General features: G+C 36.4%; 1 protein-coding gene across 3 annotated transcripts; it reads left to right on the top strand.

The window, feature by feature from the left end:
- Positions 1 to 1,115: 1,115 nt before the first annotated feature.
- Positions 1,116 to 12,922, top strand: slc19a1 (solute carrier family 19 member 1). 3 transcript variants are annotated; one of them, XM_081381830.1, is made up of 7 exons: positions 1,116 to 1,200; positions 1,998 to 2,063; positions 2,510 to 2,578; positions 4,161 to 4,941; positions 9,612 to 9,804; positions 10,425 to 10,566; positions 11,437 to 12,922. In XM_081381830.1, exons 4-7 carry the CDS (start codon positions 4,200 to 4,202, stop codon positions 11,635 to 11,637), a joined length of 1,278 nt encoding a protein of 425 aa, XP_081237956.1. In that variant the 5' UTR covers positions 1,116 to 1,200; positions 1,998 to 2,063; positions 2,510 to 2,578; positions 4,161 to 4,199; the 3' UTR covers positions 11,638 to 12,922. The 3 variants fall into 3 exon arrangements, with proteins under 3 accessions (XP_081237956.1, XP_081237958.1, XP_081237957.1); XM_081381832.1 differs by having other exon boundaries at positions 1,131 to 1,200; positions 2,277 to 2,578; XM_081381831.1 differs by lacking the exon at positions 1,998 to 2,063 and having other exon boundaries at positions 1,142 to 1,200.
- Positions 12,923 to 12,947: the final 25 nt, after the last annotated feature.

Genomic DNA, 12,947 nt, shown 5'->3' with positions numbered 1-12,947 from the left:
ATGAACACGAACAATAAGTACACTGTAGGCTACCTAACATTTTTGTTATAAAGTGCATAATTAAAGACACCTAATATAAAGTGTGACGTGACCATATTGGTCGTATGTATTTTGTCAGTGATAAGAGATAATGACTCACTATATTAAATAGCCAAGTTATTTTCCATTAGCTAAATGAACCTTTCAGAGAGAGAGAGAGAGAGAGAGATAGAGAGAGAGAGAGAGAGCACAGTTCAGAGTGTGATGTGCACAATGAACTTTCTTGGCACTTGAACTTCAGTAGTAAGTGATGTGACTGCTAATGCAGGATTTACTATGTTATTTCATGGATAAGAAAGAGAGTGATGAATGGAAGCTTCTTACAGCATTAATAATTCTGTGAATAAATGGCTGAAAAAATAAATAAATAAAATAAGTAACTTAAAGATAAAACATGCTTGATTATGACAAGTACCCTTTAGGCCTTTGTTCACAAGGTCTTTTTTTTCTATAATAAACACAAACAAGGGTGCAGTATATCAAATAAATACTTTGTAAAGCTCGGACATTTTTAAAGTATTGATAGCGTTATTCAGAGATTATCTTATATTATTTAGACACAATCTTACCTCAGTCAACAAAATCATAAAATAGAGTTTCTGATTAGTAGTAAACACCTTCTCACTTAAATTCCATTCTTGGAGCGCCCTCTTTTGGCAAAGCATCATAACACATTACACAGCTGCAGAATCATCGGCTTCAAAATTCACGTTTGATGAATAACTGTAGCCTATATAATTTATGTTGTAGATAAACGTTAACCAATGAGAAATTGCCAAAAATCATTGGAAATTTTTATTGGCCTATACAATTTTACATTATGATTGAACAGCTCTGTTTTGACTCATTATTGATAACTGACAAATATTTTAGTGGGAGTGGGATTCATGAAACTCCCCAGAGACAGAGAAGAGACATCGGTTCAGTGTCAGTTTACTCGAGACCGATTCATTCAGAACGAATCATTCAGACCAGTTTTGTGAAATGATCAATGAAGAGTTCATTAAAAAGATCCGACTCAAAAGTACGATTCGTTCAAGTTAAGATAAACATCCGGTGCGCATGCGCAGATAGTCAGTGGGAGTGGGTTATTCGCGCGCGACTACAGGCATGCATGTGTCTCGTGGATTTTAGACCGACCGGTTCTCAGTGACAAAATTGGTACGTGTTGTCATCCTGTTCTGATGGGTTAAAGTCTGTCGCGCTGTGTATAAATAACTTACACTATAATATTTTCAGTCTCAAAGATTATTAGCTCAGCACTAAAGGGTTTAAATTGACCGCAGGAAAAGCAACAGGCAAATTTAACTCGAATCAGCTACATGCATGCTTGAACATTAGTAGGATTATATGCAAACAATATCAATAGAGTTCGAGATTTTGTTACCCATTAACAAGCAGACTTGGTCGTCGTTAGAGGTGTATTAGAGCTGACATTGCGCTGTTAGACATTTGATTTGTGAATAAATGCAATTTACTCAGTGGGTTGCACTTAATTTTACAGTTTGAGCACTTACGTGTACTTAGAGTGTACTTACCCAAGAAAGTACTTGGTAATATAAGGTAACTACATGGTTTACGGTTAGGTTTAGGGGTAGGTTCAGAGCATAGACTGGTTCAGAGTCAGTACCAAGTTATTACAATTGTACATAGGCTAGTATGTACATGAGGAACAGGACTGTAAAATAAAGTGCTATCACTCAGTGTGTTACTGCACGTTTACAGTAAGTTTACTTTCATTAGAGCCAATAACTTCGAACTCCTTTGACTGTTCATGCTGTCTTGTAGAGACTTAAGTTTGGGCTATATTGTTTAATATTTATTGTTTAGTTATTAAAAACCCAAGAACAAGAAAATCACAGACCAATCTATATACTAAATTTAAATCTATTAGCTATATATACATTTTATTATAAAAATCAAACTAACAATTTGATTTACTTTGTGCTTCTTTACAGAATCACAATGCTTGTTCCAGTTTGGTAGCACTTTTGACGGTGCTGGAACCTGGAAGTTGAGCAAAGGTGAATGCTTGCACAGAAAAAATGTTAGCTTGTAGCTGTTTAACACTGCTGTATCATTATGAAAGTGTCCTCTCAGCTCCCAGTAATAGTTAACACGGCGCATATCTTAGGATTTACTGGCTAGTGCAGTCGCTTGGTTGTTACCAGTCTATGAGCTCTGTTAAACTGGACATTAACATTCCTTCTGCATTTTTACACCATTAAACAATTCAGCTTTACAGCATCAGTTGTATTGCTGTAACATGGTGGAAGTGATTATATGCAATGAAAGGACAGAGGATGGTAAGGAGGAAATGAAGACTGATGACAATGGACACACTGCGGAAAATGTGGCTCCCGAGTCAGTCATCTTTGAAACCAAGGAAGACCTGGAAACCCAAACGCAGAATACCAGTTCATGGATATGGTCTGTTGTTTACCTTTGTTTCTATGGCTTCATGGTGCAGCTGAAGCCTGGAGAGCCCTTTATCACACCATACCTGCTCAGTACAGAGAAGAACTTCACCAGAGATCAGGTCTGGTGCTATTCTACTTTTATTCTAATCTTATTCTAGTTTATGAAAAAAACACTTCAAAAATATGAAATTGTTTGAGTGACTTTATTCAATCTGATAAAACATACTGTTTGTTTGTTTGTTTGTTTGTTTGTTTTAAATTTCGTAAACTATGAAACTTGAGAGACTGCTTACGCACTACAGTATGTATTTATTTTGTTGCCAATACTTAGTTATGATTGTGTAACTTGGTCTTAAAACTCCGACACAGCTGCTGGGTTCTGGCAAACCATGTGAATGTGGTCAGAGTTCACATTCCTCTACAGTGGGTCAGATTTGCTTTGAGGAAGGACCTATATCATGCCCACTCATTAGAGTTATTAATTAACCACATAATGTCTTTTTTGTAAACACTTCTAAATCCTGAATTACAAAATGAATTCGCCTGAACTGTAGTGAACTTATATAAGTTCAGTGCCAATGATTTGACAAAAGCCATAACATTAGTCAACCACATGTAGAGAATATTCCACTGCAAAGTAGACCAAGTGCCATATTTTATCTGTTTACAGCCCAGTGTCTATGTCATAGATTAAGACACTTCTGTTTAGCCCAAGTTCTCTTTCACATTATATATTTTATTACATGTTCAAAATGTTTTACTAACTAAAAGAACACCCAAAAACTGTTATATATGTCATACTTGCGTATCTGATTAGACAAAAAAGGGATTTTTTTCAGTCTGCTTGCTAAGGTGATTAAATGCATGTCTTGCATTAGGCAGAGTAGGGATCATTCATTTGGTTTTTGTTTATTTGTTCAGAAAATATTTAGCCTGTTGCTGTGAAGTTTTGCCACAACTGTATATTAACAGTCATTACCCGTGTCAGTTAAATTTATAACTCAAACGAGTCGAATGCAATTAAACTAGAAGTACACAAAGGCTGATGTAACATTTATTCTGTATAGGCTAACTGTAATAGTGGTATGCAATAAATGTAACCATAATGAAAAAGCTCCATAAATGTGAATTATTTTATATGAACATACTAATGTTATTCAATACAAAACGTGAACAAAAAGTGATTCAAGCCTGCACTGAAGTGAGCTCAGCTGCAGACTTCTTCTTGACAGTCAAAGTGACATTGAAACAATGTAGTTTCACAATCACTACATTGTGGAACTGCTGACTTGTAGGAAGAATGCTAATGGTAAGAGTACCATTTTTTGGAGTACCAAGAGTACCATGGCCTTGTCCACATTTTTAATATAACAATCAAATTTATTCTGGGATGCCATGTGCTCTCCATGTACACTACCCTCATCTCAGATGGCACATTCTCACTTTAACCCGGAGTTATTCTAAACCCTGGAAAAATGGAATCCTTGGCTGTCTTGTTTCACACTGCTATTAATCATGCTAACAATTAATCATGGGTATAATTCGTAATCTGATGTTTCACACTGTAAACTCCTGGTGGTGGAGGTAAGTAAGTGCATTGTCTTTTATGTTATAACTGATGTTACATTTGAAAATTAAAATATCCCTGCTCTCCCTCTACCCCATATAAGATGTAACAATGACTTTCTGATATCTTTTTAGGTTACCAATGAAATCACCCCAGTCCTCACATATTCCTATATGGCTGTGCTGGTGCCTGTGTTTCTGCTGACAGATTATCTACGCTACAAACCTGTGCTGATCCTTCAGAGCTTGAGTCATGTTTCCATTTGGCTCTTGCTGCTTTTGGGCTACTCATTGCTGGAGATGCAGTTTATGGAGTTCTTTTACGGCATCACCATGGCTGCCCGTGTGGCATACTCCTCCTACATATTCTCGCTAGTACCAGCGAATGTTTACCAGCGTGTCGCCAGCTACTCCCGCTCAGCTGTGCTCATGGGAGTCTTCACAAGCTCTGTGCTGGGTCAGATGTGTGTGTCACTAGGGAATGTATCATACATGACTTTAAGCATGGTCTCTTTGGGGTTTGTCATTTTTGGGCTACTCTTGTCCTTCTGCTTGCCATGGCCCAAACGTAGCATGTTTTTCAACCTAGCCCGTCTAGAGAAGGAGAGGAAGGAAGCAGCTCAATCGGAATTGGCCAGAATTAATCCAGAAAAGAAGGATGGGAGTGTGGCAGCACTGGGCAGTAGCCACAATTCCCTCTCCTGGGCAAATTCGGTGTTTGTTCAGATGCTGAAGGAGTTAAAGAATGTTGTGAAGGTACCTAGTTTAAGGCTTTGGAGCTTGTGGTGGGTGTTCAACTCCACTGGTTACTATTTAGTTGTGTTTTATGTGCACATCCTGTGGAATAAAGTCTACCCTGCCATAGAAAACAAGCACGTCTACAATGGAGCGGTTGAAGCTGCCTCTACATTATTAGGTAAGACGGATTATATCTTGTTGTATTTGCTATATTTGTTAAATTAAAACAACTACAAATAATCTCAACCACAGAATCGTTTTTTTTGTAAGTAGCATCCACTCTGATTTCTTAAAGGAGAACTCCGGTCAATTTTAACATTGAGCTCATTTTTTTGTACATTTGGAGTGCTGTCAATACAGAGAACAACGACAAAAATCGGTGTTGCCTACACCGAGTTATTCTATTTTTAAAATTTGCACCGTTGACTTCAATGGGGCAAGTATTAAACCTGCTTTTAGCCTCTTAACATCCTTGATGTGTCATTACAAGTGCACAGAAAATGTGAGTGATTCCTTCAGAGTGAACACGAGTGAATCTGACTGCTTTAGATGTGAAAGAAATACTTGCCCCATTGAAGTCAACAGGGTGCAAATTTTAAAAATAGAATAACTCGGTGTAGGCAACACCGATTTTTGTCGTTGTTCTCTGTACTGACAGCACTCCAAATGTACAAAAAAATGAGCTCAATGTTAAAATTGACCGGAGTTCTCCTTTAAAGGGATAGTTCACCCAAAAATTCTGTCAGCATTTACTCACCCTCAAGTTGTTCCAAACCTGTATGAATTTATTTCTTCTGATGAACACAAAAGAAGATATTTTGAAGAATGTCAGTAACCAAACATTTGATTGGCACGATTGACTTTGTAAGGCCCACTATATTGGTTCAATTGCCGGTTCGCCAATACACGGGGAAGGTATCACGTGTTCTGTCCTCACTCATGCAAAGTATTGGTTGGTGAATTTGTAATACATTAATCATATATTTACTCGTTTATTTCATCTGACTCCATAAATGAAAGGTTTTAATAATATCTGTGCCTCACTAAAAGTGAGCGAATGTTTGACTATTCCATTTAACTCTTCAATGAAAATAATGTCAAAGTCGGTTAAAATAATCATATGTAACAATTTACTATGTCAGGTAAATGTATCATGCCAATTTCATAATCAATTCAAAGATAATCGATACAAAACATCAAATGCTCTGGAATAGAGAGAAGATGCAAACCCAACTTTAAGAAATACGTGAGGCTGAGAGATTTCCCCCTCTCAGCCTCACGGACCGATCTGAAGTACAGAAAAGGCCCCGATCTCCCTGCTGCATTTCATTAAATAGCCAGACCTCTTTCACATGGAAACATGTGCTAACAAAAGAAATTTGCATTCAGAGGTAGCACCTCTGGGTGTAGGGAGACCATTTGTCTAGAGGCCAACCCCTCCTTATGTGCTAGTTATCCATAAACCTTCAAAAACCTTATTACCTTTTGTTTCACTTATTTGGAAATGAGACATTTGTACCAGTCGCACTGTGACATTTTAAATGATACCAAACATGAAAAAACTCTGTGATAATCATTCACATTAAACTATACATTTTCTTGGGTGATCTTCAGGTGATCATCTGAGCATGAGAGAGAGGGGGTGAGGGGAGAGGGAAAGAGATGTAGATTCGGATGACTCGGAGGTGAGACTTTCGTCTTGATGGTGCACAAATGGTAATCTCCAGAGAGGTCCTTTTGTCCTCTCAGGGTCTGGTCACCCCCTGAAACAGACTGTCTGGAATTTCCTAATTTATCAATTCTTACAACTTCCATAGGATGGAAAAACTAATACTATGAAAGTCAATGGGGTCCATCAGCTGTTTGGTTTATCATTCAACACAATTTTTATGTTTGGGTGAACTGTCCCTTTAAGCAAACGAATAAACATTTTGTTGACAAGGGTACTGCCTACCTAGCCTGGCTCCGCCCTCCTACATACTTCCGCTCAATTTCATTTTCCTTCAGTACTACGTCTGGGACTGCTGTATATTCTTAGGTTTCCAGAAACCAATTTTTTGTAGGACCAATCAGCGAACAGAGGGAGTGGCTGAGAACGATGACGTTGATGTAGTGCGTCAGTTGGAGTTGGAGTAATGGCAGCGGAGAAAGACGTGAGAAAAGCTATTCGGTCCGTTGTTGCAAAACTGCCGAATATACAGAAGTTAAAGCCGGAGCAAGAACAATGTTTGCTAAGTTTTATTGGTGGCCATGATGTTGTGGCCCTCCTCCCCACGGGGTTCGGGAAAAGTTTGATTTTCCAGCTCACTCAGCACTAGAAGTGCCAGAATTCCATAACTACTAGAACTGCCGCAAGCGGTCATTTTGATCGCTAGATTTAAAACTCTATATCTTTAATGATAAATCCCCAATTGAGAGATTAATGCATTTATTGTATTAGGATGTCTTTTAAAAACAAAACAACACCAAACTGTACATTTAATCAAGTTTAATTATAATTTATAAATAAATAATATTCGTAGATGCCCTGAACAAAATAGTAGCCTATGTTTTCATGTTTCCACTTTTTGATCGCGCCCGCCTACACACACACACACACACACACACACACCATATTCCAGCATTGCAGCCTGTTCATTATAGCCATAATAAAATATAATAATAAAATAGTCAACCTAACATATACAAATTCCACTGCTCTGTTTCTCAGTACTAGGCTACAATTCGTACCATTTTATGTATGTGAAGAGGATGATTTTTTCCGTCGATATTGGAACGTGAGTGAAGTTCAAAGCCTATGATAAAGAATAGTTAAGCATCCAAATACATTGCAAATGTTGAAACATTTTGATTCTAATTAGAGAGTTACGTGAGCCTAACGCCGCTTACTTTCACTTTCGCTTATAAAGTATTTCATTTTGGCTTGTTTAGTTATTTTTTTCATTCTTGTTCTGTTCTGAATATCATTACATTTAAATGATTTGTCTCCCCTCTTGTTAGTGCAATGGAGGACCAAGTGAAGGAGGCAGAAAAGTTGTTTCCGTATCGCGCAGTAGCCTGGTGATCACTGTACAGCATTTGCGGCGTATTGTTAATGATTAGACCCAGCTTCGACAGTTGACTGAATACATCACTGTCCTTAGTGGCAAATATACATTTAGAATTTACAATTGTTCCTTGAACTCTTAAATTCGATGAACAAAACCTGCAGCTCTCGTTGACAGACATCTTATTCTAAATATAATCCTCTGATCATTTGGACTTGTTGTTTCCGGCCGGTTTCGGCGCATGACATACGTCACGACCACACGTTAGCGATTGGCTATGGCAGATCCTGAGTGACTCTGGGCAGATCCAATAGTTTTGAACTTTAACAGAGAACCCGCCTACAAGGAAGTAAACGTTTCTCAATGGAGAGAGGCCAGACTCTCTGTACAAATGAAATGTACGAGAGTCTGGTTGAACCAGGCTACTGCCTACCAACTGTTGATTTATTTCAGTGTGGAAATACATTTACTTACTTAAACACTGCTTACTTAAACCAGTGTTCAAAATTAAAGATGCACAATATATCAGTTATCAGCCTCCAAAACACTTTTTGATTTATTTTGTCATCATCTTACACAAAATTATTGGGATGGCAATAAGTTATGGCAAAGATAAAAAAAAAGTCGGCATAAAATAAAAATTCACCCTATGTATTTCTTTATTCATTTTATTGATCTTATTGTGAACAATTCACCCATGCATGTGTTTTGATCTGATCATTTTAAATCAAAATGTCATATGATGTTATGCCGTACTTCTCCAATCATTTAGTATGTTTAAACCCAGGCCCTTTCTTACATTTGATTGCAAGTTTGCATTCAGATCTGCCTTCATGCAATTAACCGATGTATAGAATCAAGTCCCCATCCTACATGTTTTTCTTTTTTGGTAATCTGTTGAAAAACTGGTATATAAGTCACAATATGAAATCAGAGATCTGTTGCTACTTCTGTTTCATCTCCACTTTAGCACTTATGCGTTTTGTTTTAAGAGGGCAAGTCATTGTGAGTTGCTGTGTGTGTGTGTAATGATAACAGCTATGCATTTATGTGTAGTAGTACAACATGAGTTATGTTTAATTCTTAAAAGTACATCAAACTATATATTTTCAATTGCATCGGGTGATAATTAAACCACTTTAGCTGAAAAAAAAAAGTTTTAGATTTTTGTTTGTTGTACCTCTCTCTTTTTAAAAACAAAATACTATGGATTTATAATAACAGCCATTTATTGGTTATCGACCAATAAATCAGCCAATAATTATCTGCATGCTTATACTACTGTAGCAATAATGGGTCATCAGAGTTCCCAACGCAAGTCATTGTGACCTACAGTTTTTTTTTTTTTTTACTAGGATCTTGACGTTTGATCTTTTCCGCATGAATCAAAATCCTAATTGAGGTTTACATTATACTTGATGGTTTACTATTTGGCGAGAACAAGCAAAGTTATTGTTCCTCAACCTTTGAGCTTGGGCATGACACGTGCTTGGCAAACACAAAAACAACAACAACAAAAACATGTAAACCAGGATTCCTTATTCCTAGTGCTGGAAAGCCACTTCCCTGCTGAGTTTTTAGTTGATTCAGGTGCAATTAATCAGAGTTGGAGCTATACTTGGCAGGAAAGCATCTCTCCATGACAAGGAATGAAGAACCCATGGTGTAAATGACACACAAGTTGAAAAATATTTGCAAACAGTTTTTCAGATTTTCATGCACTAATTTGGTCTTGGTGAGAATAGACGTTTGTTAATCAGCATGATAATTACATGACAATCACACTTCATGTGCTCCATAGGTGCAATCGCGTCATTTGCAGCAGGCTATGTGAAAATTCGATGGAATCTGTGGTCTGAACTGGTGATTGGATTGATTACTGGGGCACAGGCCGGTCTACTGCTTCTCATGGGCCTCACAGGAAATATCTGGGTTTGCTATGTGTCATATGCCCTTTTCAGAGGCTTCTACCAGTTCCTTGTGCCTATTGCCATGTGAGTGATATTAAGCTATTTGTTTAATTTTATTATTAAATGTATGTAAAAGATTTTTTCATGTGTTTTTTTGTTAAAAACCCACATTAAACAACGATGGCGCATATTGCATAAAATGTTTTGAATTGACTGAGGAGGAGATGAGTTGTATGCACCTGTAAAAACATTTATTTCACAGAGAGCAAGAGCTTGAAGTTTGTTGTTGTTTGAAACGTTGGAGCTTTTGATGAAGCTAAAAGAAAAACACTAAGGAAATTAAACCATTTAAAGAAAATACACATTTTTAGCGCAATTTTCCAACGGACAAAATTGCGATTGTTAACTCATGATTTCTGTTCTGTCTGTGCGCACCAATCTTGCACTTCTATCTCCTCAACCAGACCACCTAGAGACTTCGGGTTTTCGGCATTATGTTAAGGAAGGTCTAATCTCGGGAACGCACAAAAAAAAAAAAAAAAAAAACATAAAAAGATTGACTATCTCTTAGTGTTGTGATCCCATGACGTCAGAAAATTGCGCTAAAACACTCACTGAGTTTTTATTACTTGTTTACAATTATCCAGATGTCTGTTCTCTGCATTTTGTCCATAAATAATTCATTTTGTGTTTTTTCCTTTCAGTTTCCAGATTGCCTCCTCTCTCACTAAAGAATTGTGTGCTTTAGTGTTTGGAGTAAACACTTTTCTTGGAACAATTCTGAAGACGGTCATCACTGTAATTGTGGTTGATAAGAGTGGATTGGGTTTGGATGTTCATTCTCAGGTGTGTAAAATTCTAGGTTGACTTCTGTTAATAGTTACACACAGATAAACAGGACCAATACTAAATACTTGGGTCACTTTTTCAAAACTCTTCACACAGTTCACTTTACAGCTTGGCACATCAGTTGATTTCACAATCAAAATGCTCTAAAACTACCAAAACACTAACTCATACATGTCTCAAATCAACTCATTCTTCCATAACACTAACAAAGGTTATCACCCAACAAAAACACTTTGTCATAAACCATAAACAATGACCTTTAAAACATGTAGCATTACACAATGATTTCATTTGTAAAATATTTTCACAAAACAATAATGAAACCTCCCTATGGTTCAAAATACACTGCAGTATATGTTACATGGTCATTGTTTACATTACAATTCAAAATTATTCCTAAGTTTTCCCCCTTTTGTATAGAGAGTAATGAAATTGAAAGACAAACACCTGTGTAGAGGTACAGCTACTTTAAACTTATGTTTAAAGGGTTAGTTTACCCAAAATGGAACATTCTGTCAATACTCCTGCATGTCGGTCCAAAACCGTAAGACTTTCATTCGTCTTTGGAACACAAATTAAGATATTTTTATTGAAATCTGAGAGCTTTCTGTCCCTCCATTTACAGTCCACACAATTACCACTTTAGCGCTTCAGAAACATCATAAAGATCGTAAAACTTTAAATGATGAACAGATTGAATTTATTATTTTATTCACATATAAACATTGATCAGGAGTTTTGAAAAAGTAACCCAAGTATTGAGAAATTGGTCCTAGTGTTTAAAAAAATAAATAAAAGAAGAATAAATTACAGTAACATAATGCAGAATGATTTTGGCCTGATTCTGTTTCTCTCTTTCTCTTGCAGTTTTTTGTTTATTTCTTTTACTTCACTCTGTTGACTGTGATTTATCTGGGATGTAGTGCCTTTATCATCACGTCTCATTACCGCAATCAAAGATCAGGACAGGAGGCTACGGAAGTAGGCATAGCCACTGAACTTAGTCCCATGGCATCAGTTGCCAGTGACGGCACAACCGCACATAATGGAGCCAGCATCAAGACATGAGATTCAAAGGAATTGTGCCTACAAGGTGGAGTTTCTCCATCTCTTTAACTGTTACTTCAAAATAGTATGAAGTATGAATAGTCCTGGTTTCATCATTTTATAAACATAAAGTTTAGTCCAATTGTTAAGAATAGCAATAGATTTTTTTTTAAAACTTCATCAAAATCTAATTGTACATTTTCGGATCGAGATATTGTCAGATCTGGATGTCTTTTGTTGTTTGTCATGTTATAAAGTTATTTTTGTCAGGGTTAATAAAATAATTTTATAAGGAATGTTTGGAAGCCAAACATGGCAAGGATTACTCTATAACTTCTGAGTACAGTGATGCCAGTATTATTTGCAGCTAAATATTAAAGTTTAAATAATTACTATTGCACAACAGTTGTAATTCTGTTAATTGATTGGCCAAGCAGTGTTCCAGGCTGATATTTAGTATGTGTCCTTAGAATATGTGATCGGTATCCAGTGGAAGCTAATTGGGGGAGTTAGAGGTGTGGGATTTTTGCCTCCAGTCTTTTCTTTCGCTCCAGAATCGCTCAAAAACGGGTTCTGCCCACCAGTGCGCAGGAGTGGGAAATGGATAACCCATAGTGGAGCAAACGTGGAGTGATAACTGAATGTACCAAACAGTTTTTTGAACAGAAAATTGTTGCATTCACACTGTTGCTCAATTTTGTGCAATGCATGGTGACATGCATAGTTTGATACTTCAGTTCTTTTGGAAATATTTTTATTGACAAATGAAAAATTATGCTGAGTAACTTGCCATGTTTTTCAATGTGAACATCTTTATAGAACCTGTATAAAAGAAATTTCGGTAACACTTTTTCACTAGTTAACTAATTTAGCTAACGAACTAAGAATGTCCAATACTGTACGTCTACAGCATTTGTTAATCTTAATTTAATGTTAATTTCAACAATTATGGTACTAATACATTATTAAAATCAAAAGCTGTATTTGTGAACATTAGTTAATGCACTGTGAACTAACATGAGCAAATAATGATTTTCATGAACTAACATTAACAAAAATTAATAAATACTGCAACAAATGCTCATTGTTAGTTCATGTTAGTTTATACATTAACTAATGCTAACAAATGAGGCATTAAGTATTACCGAAATTTCACACAAACAAGATTGTATTGTACACAGGACAGGACACTTGCTTAGTTCTACTGTATTTTAAAATTGATGCTACTGTTTTTATTTTATATTATATTATATTATAGTGTGATCACATTATAGGATCTCCAGACCATGTATAATTACAAATAAATTGTTATTAAATTAAAAGTTTTAAGT

Source organism: Scardinius erythrophthalmus (genome assembly GCF_964197995.2).
Source record: "Scardinius erythrophthalmus genome assembly, chromosome: 12".
Taxonomy (NCBI): domain Eukaryota; kingdom Metazoa; phylum Chordata; class Actinopteri; order Cypriniformes; family Leuciscidae; genus Scardinius; species Scardinius erythrophthalmus.
Note: the sequence above shows the minus strand (reverse complement) of the source record. Positions and strands in the feature narration are given on the sequence as shown.

What these genes read in the sequence shown, in the direction of transcription:
- slc19a1 (XM_081381832.1), top strand. Translation starts at nt 2,306, where the DNA reads ATGGTGGAAGTGATTATATGCAATGAAAGGACAGAGGATGGTAAGGAG. An exon ending in AGAACTTCACCAGAGATCAG is followed by an intron (nt 2,579 to 4,160) that starts GTCTGGTGCTAT and finishes ATATCTTTTTAG; the next exon opens with GTTACCAATGAAATCACCCC. An exon ending in GTTTGGATGTTCATTCTCAG is followed by an intron (nt 10,567 to 11,436) that starts GTGTGTAAAATT and finishes TTTCTCTTGCAG; the next exon opens with TTTTTTGTTTATTTCTTTTA.